The 6,008-nt window shown below is 36.5% G+C and overlaps 1 protein-coding gene across 2 annotated transcripts; it reads right to left on the bottom strand.

The window, feature by feature from the left end:
- Window positions 1-136: 136 nt before the first annotated feature.
- Window positions 137-5,994, bottom strand: LOC130167512 (C-X-C chemokine receptor type 5). Of its 2 annotated transcripts, none has more exons than XM_056373778.1 (2): window positions 5,939-5,994; window positions 137-1,366 (listed from the first exon to the last, which is right to left on the bottom strand). In XM_056373778.1, exon 2 carries the CDS (start codon window positions 1,364-1,366, stop codon window positions 299-301), a length of 1,068 nt encoding a protein of 355 aa, XP_056229753.1. In that variant the 5' UTR covers window positions 5,939-5,994; the 3' UTR covers window positions 137-298. The 2 variants fall into 2 exon arrangements, with proteins under 2 accessions (XP_056229753.1, XP_056229752.1); XM_056373777.1 differs by lacking the exon at window positions 5,939-5,994 and adding an exon at window positions 2,687-5,116.
- Window positions 5,995-6,008: the final 14 nt, after the last annotated feature.

The following is a 6,008-nucleotide window of genomic DNA, read 5'->3' as shown; positions in this document are numbered from 1 at the left end:
TTATTGTGTTGTCAATTACTGTTGTTTGATAACACTGGCAAGGGGACATGGTTGTTGTGTTATATATGATATCTTTATTTCATTCAATCAGCAGTTGCTAAAATACAAGCAAAAACAGGTTACAACAACAATATTTTTTTTTCTTGACTGGGTAAATAAAACATCTTACAATCAAGTTAGCAGTGGGTAATATATTGTCAGAACTTCTGATAAAATAGTAACATTTTTCATCATTACAAGCGAAATATAGAACAGAACATAAGCATTTTAGTTACAGCTCACATTGTATGAGAGTTTATTAGATGAGGACTGCGCTGGTGGTTGTTGCGGCGTCAGAAATGGATGGTCGACTGTGACCCTGATATCTGATGAAAGGCAGACACACACGTCTGCAGCCCAGTTCAAAAAGCAACCGAATTAACTCATTGCGAAACTGCACCCCAACAAAGGCATACAGGAAAGGGTTCAGGCAGCAGTGTGACAAACCCAGGCTCTTTGTAACATCAAGGGCTATTTGCAGTAGGTCATAAGATTTACAGTCATCAAATGAGATACCCTTCAGGTCTACCATAGTTTGTATCACTAAGGTGATATTATATGGGAGCCAACAGAAGCAAAAGACAAGAGTGACAATTAAAGCCAGTCGAATGGCCCCTTGCTTTGCTTGGCTTTTCTGACTTTTGCACAGAGTAACCGCCAATGCTGTGTAGCAGTAGCTCATGACAGCCAGAGGGAGGAAAAAGCAAATGTGATCTAAGACTCTTTTGGTCAAAACCCAGTTATGTGCATTGATATTATAATTATAATAGAAACAGGAGAGCCTGGATGTGTTTGTGTGTTCCTCCTTTACAGCAAGAAACACAATATTTGGCACTGATAAAGCCAAACAGACCAGCCATAGTAAAATGCATGTTAGTTGCACTATTTGTGGACGTCGACTTCGCATACTAGGAATAGCATGAACAATAGCCAAATACCGATCAAACCCAATGCAAGCGAGAAGGAAACTCCCACAGAGGAGGTTAAGATTTTTCATCAGCTCAATCAGTTTGCAGAGGACCTCCCCAAATACCCAACCAGAGGCTTTGTCAGCCAAACTGAAAGGAAACGTGAAAAGGAGCATCAGGTCAGCCAGGGCAAGGTGCAGTAGGTAGATCTCAGTAATACGCAGGAGGCGCCAACGTCTCAGGAGGACGGTTATCATCAGGCCGTTCCCCACTACACCCAGCAGGAAGATCAAGCTGTGAAGCACGGCATCAAAGGTCTGCAGGCCCAGGTTCTCTTCATCACAGAAGCCAGACTGATCGTCTGTTGTGTTCCAAAAGATGTAGTCTGTATCATTGTCGAGGTCTCCTATGTAGGTCATCTTCAAAATATAAAAGGTGGGGGTGGGGGTGGAGATAGTTTTAATGACCAACACAGTTAGATAATCACTTTGTGTGCTGCTGCCTGTGTGCAGATTTCTGAGTCAAAGGAAGGAAACACTGAATAGGCCAGATTTTTTCACTTCCCCTTCACAATAACTGAGAATGCAAATATGTTGAAACATCTCACTTTGGTTGTATAATAATAGCAGTAATGAATAGTGATGAGTTTTTTCCCCCAGGCAACAACCAAGTTATTATTATATCTGGTGGAGAAGTCACTCACTGCAATGTTAGAGCCGTGAACCATAAAAACACCAAAAAATATGTCCATATATGTTTAATATATAAATGCGATGTTTTACAAATATATTCATAATTTTTCACATAAGACTTTGCATTCCACTGTAATATTAGCAACAAAATATACTCTGGACTATAGTTAAACCAGTTTTATCATGTAACTACAAAAAATAGAATGATTGAATAAGACCGAGCAGTAAATATATTTATAATATTTAGATATATATTAATAGAAAAAAAAATTCTGTTCCAATAAAAATAAATTTTAGACTTCAAAATCATGCAAACTAATAAGAGTTGATTTGCTGCTGCCCTTAGTGTCAGTGTTATCACTGGGCTTGGACCTGTTCCTATGATGATATGTATGTTGGGGTAAACCACTGTGATTAGGAATCAGGAATAATCACAGATATAGTCGCATATGTGTTCTTTACCTTCTACATCAGTGTGATGATAAATTAATTTCAACCTTTTTAAAACCTGTGAAAATTTTGAAAAATTGAACATTTGTCCCTCACTTCACACACGATGAAACAAACCCACATCAGTTCAGTGCATTTAACGGATCAGAAATTCATGTCTCTGTAATTTGTGGTGTCTCAACTTTGTAACAACGGAAAAAAATCTTGTAGTTAAATCTAAATCATAGGAAGCAGCTACATGTTGCTCATTACCTTAAAATGTATTGCTATAAAATGCCAGGTGCTGCAGCTGAGGCTTGGAAAATTTTAGAATTACACTGTACTGTCTTAGATAGTAGATTATAACTACTGGAGAGTAATGACAGAACTAAAGAACATTTGACTACAGTCTAAATCACAATAAGACTCAACCTGTTGTTTACTATAGGACATTCTTATTGGTTATAGAGATTACAAATTGAACGTGCACACATGCTGCATTTGAATATCTCAATTTAAAATAAATTACCCGCTATATATATATATAAACCCTTTTGAGAGACAAAAGTTCTACAGAAATGTAATTTTTCACTTCAACAATTTTTAATTATGTCTTACCTCAAACTCTTCAAAAATGTGTGTTACAGCCATGTGGGTAAATCCTGGTCACTTGAATGTATTTCACACTGCTGTGTGCTGAAATGTGTTCTACTTCCTGTCAGTGCTGCTTCTTATATATTTGCTTTGCTGATTTCTTTGCTGGGGGTTTTGTTGCAGCTCCGGGTGCATTTGAAAGAAACAAGTCAAAACAGAGAAAAGGTTCATAACAGGCTCTCTGTAATAAGCAAGAGCAGGAATGAAGGTCCATGTAACTCCACCCTACAGTAATTTCCAGCTTTTGACAAACAACAGGCAATTATACCAAATTAGTCCGATTTATTTGTTTTTTTCTGAAAACAACTACACATCCTTACAAAGCTTATCTGAGTATTCATCCATGCTCTAACAAGATTATTTTGAATAACACCTTTCATCATCCAGCCTTATCATTTAAATCAGTTCTGTGTTTCCGACGGCAACATTTATCACAAATACATCATGGAGATAAATCTTAACCTAAGCTTATTAATAATTGAACATAAGTATCTTGGAGATACTTGGAGGGGCTCTGGTTAGAGTAGTGGGCTTATGACCGGAAAGTCTAATTTGCTACAGTAGCAAAGGGGTTCACCAGATAAATATGGCTGCGGAAAGCCAAAGAGAGCAAGGTCAGCAGGTCAGGCTGTGGTTGTACTAGGCATTAAATGCTTTACTGTTTTTTTATGCAGGAGATGTATGCACTGAATGTATGTGTATTATTGTGTGTGACAGGGACAACAACGTATCTTGCAACAATATAAACATAGCCACTGGAATGGTTGTAGGTGTAATACAAAAACAACTTTTTACATTTTATCTACAGAACGCAACAAGAAAAGCAACTTAATTTCCCCCTTTTCTTAAATTTAAAAAGATAAATAAAGCGGATTATTTGATTTTTATGTGTAACTGGGTTCAAATACTGTTTTCCAGTGAAATGATACTATTAACTGAAAACGACCTGGTTTCCCGCAATATGATTTACAGTTAGAAACCACAGCATTCGCTCTCTGTTTGGTTTCACTGTGTGGGTGGGCCCTCCGTTAATGTCAACATAAGAATTAGTCATATTTTAATTTGATGTATCTAGCTATTTAAACTAATTAAAGTTTCTGTTGCCATTAGTGTCAGTGTAGTAGCTACTGGGCCTGGGCCTGTTCCTATATCAGAATTAAAGTGAAAGTAAAGTAAATCATCAGTGTGATGTGTTGTGGTAAACCACTGTGGACTTAGATATAATCACTGTTCTTTACCTTCTACATCAGAGTGATGATAAATGAATTTCAAGCTGTTTAAAACCTGTGAAAATGAGAAAAATGGAACATATCACCCTGCTCTCCTTTCATGACATACATATAGGATGTATATACATTGAATTTACTTCTTGCTTATTTCGCCGATGAGTCAACAGGAAAAAACCAGTTCACACTGAAGGTGACAAACCCACATCTGTTAAGATGCATTTAACAGATCAGAAATTCATCTTTTTGTTATTTGTGGTTTATGTTTCTCAACTTTGTTTTAATTTAAAAATCCTTTAGTTCTTTAATCATAGGAAGCATCAATGTGTTGCTCATTACCTTAGAATTTCTTGCTATAAAATACCAGATGCTGCAGCTGAGGCTTGGGAAATATTAGAATTACGCTTTACTCTTAAATAGTAGATTATAACTACTGGAAGGTGTCCACCAGCAGTTAAAGAACATTTGAGTACGGACTAAATCACAATACTTACAAATTGAATGTGCACACGTGCTACATTTGAATATCTAAATTTAGAGCAGAATGTGATGCACTATATATGCTAATATGATAAAAAAAAAAACCTTTAAAAACAATAGTTCTACAGAAATTTACCTTTCACTTCAATAATTCTTGTTTTAAGTGTGTGTTTGTTTAATTTTCTAAAGATGATGCAACAAGAAAACGACCTGATTTCAAACAATATGATCTACAGTTAGAAATCAAAATATTACTTGCATGTTTGGGTGGGCAAAAATAAGAGTTAGTCATATTTTACTTCCTTGATTGTGTCTAGACAGATGCAGCTTATAAGCATTTTAAATCATATGTAATCAACAACAGATTACATGGTGGGGCAGGGGGGATGCTGTTGATGGGGGGTTGAAGCTTGTAGAAATAAAGGAGACCAGACTACTACATTTTAGGGAGTTTGTGTTCCATTAGCTCCACAAGCTCATTATATATACTGCTATATTAAAATACATTTTGGGGAAAAATTCAGGGTTATCATGATGCATTCACTTATTAATTGGACTATTCCTGATTGAACTGAGTTAAAGGAAACACAGAGGGCACACAATGCCAACAAAAACTCGGGATGGATAGGTCCAGTAGAGTCAATGTAGTACGGTAAGACAGTCTTCAAGTATTATTTTTCACAGGACACGTTTAATTCCTAAATGGGTAAGCAAATATAAATTAATTAATTAATTAATGTATTTATTTATTTATTAATTGCTATTTTTTTAATCTATCTATCTATCTATCTATCTATCTATCTATCTATCTATCTATCTATCTATATTTTAAATATGACCTTTATTTTGTCTTTTATACAAGTGGGTTTTTACGGTTAAGGTAATGGTTTTGGTTAGGCAAATAGTATGGTTAAGGTTAGGAGTTTGTCTCCAGGAAATGAAAGTAAGTCAGTGTAATGTCCTCTGAAGTCATGCATGTATGTGTGTGTGTGTGTGTGTGTGTGTGCGTGTGTGTGCGTGTGTGTGTGTGTGTGTGTGAGTGAGAGAGAGAGAAAGAGAGAAATGGGGAGGGTTCCATTCCTGTCCCTTCCCTCCTCTCATTATCACAATACTACAAATCTGGTATTGCAGACAGACACATACTATATGTACAGCAAAAACACTGCATCATTCACAGAGCCTTTTTATAGTACTCCTCTAATTATTACTTAAACATTTTCCCTTGTTTATTCCGCTCTTCTGCCTCATCACGAGAGCTACCGTTCAAATCGTCACTGCTGCCATTGCCATCCTTTTACACTGTCCCCCTGTATACAGCTCATGTTCCTTGTCTTCCTCACTGGTTCCCTCCTCTGAATCCGATAAACCATCATGTGGCAAAAGCACCTCACCTCTCTCTTTTTTGAACGATAGATAGATAAATGCTGACAGAAATTCCCTGAAAACCTTTGTACACTGGTGAATGAATCAACTGTACAGAGTAAAATAAAAAGTAATCAATATTTCATACCTTTATATTATTGATTATCTGTAATCAAATATATTTTCGGGGGTGGAGGGTCAGTGTCCAGGTGCTTCCA

This window comes from Seriola aureovittata, chromosome 4 (genome assembly GCF_021018895.1).
Source record: "Seriola aureovittata isolate HTS-2021-v1 ecotype China chromosome 4, ASM2101889v1, whole genome shotgun sequence".
In the NCBI taxonomy this organism is placed as follows: Eukaryota; Metazoa; Chordata; class Actinopteri; order Carangiformes; family Carangidae; genus Seriola; species Seriola aureovittata.
The sequence above is the reverse complement of the archived record's forward strand: the minus strand, read 5'-3'. Positions and strand labels throughout refer to the sequence as shown.

Bases quoted from the DNA above. Each gene is read 5' to 3' on its own strand.
- LOC130167512 (XM_056373777.1), bottom strand. From the start codon at position 2,719: ATGGCTGTAACACACATTTTTGAAGAGTTTGAG. The intron at 1,367-2,686 runs GTAAGACATAAT...TATATTTTGAAG, and splicing joins ACATTTTTGAAGAGTTTGAG to ATGACCTACATAGGAGACCT.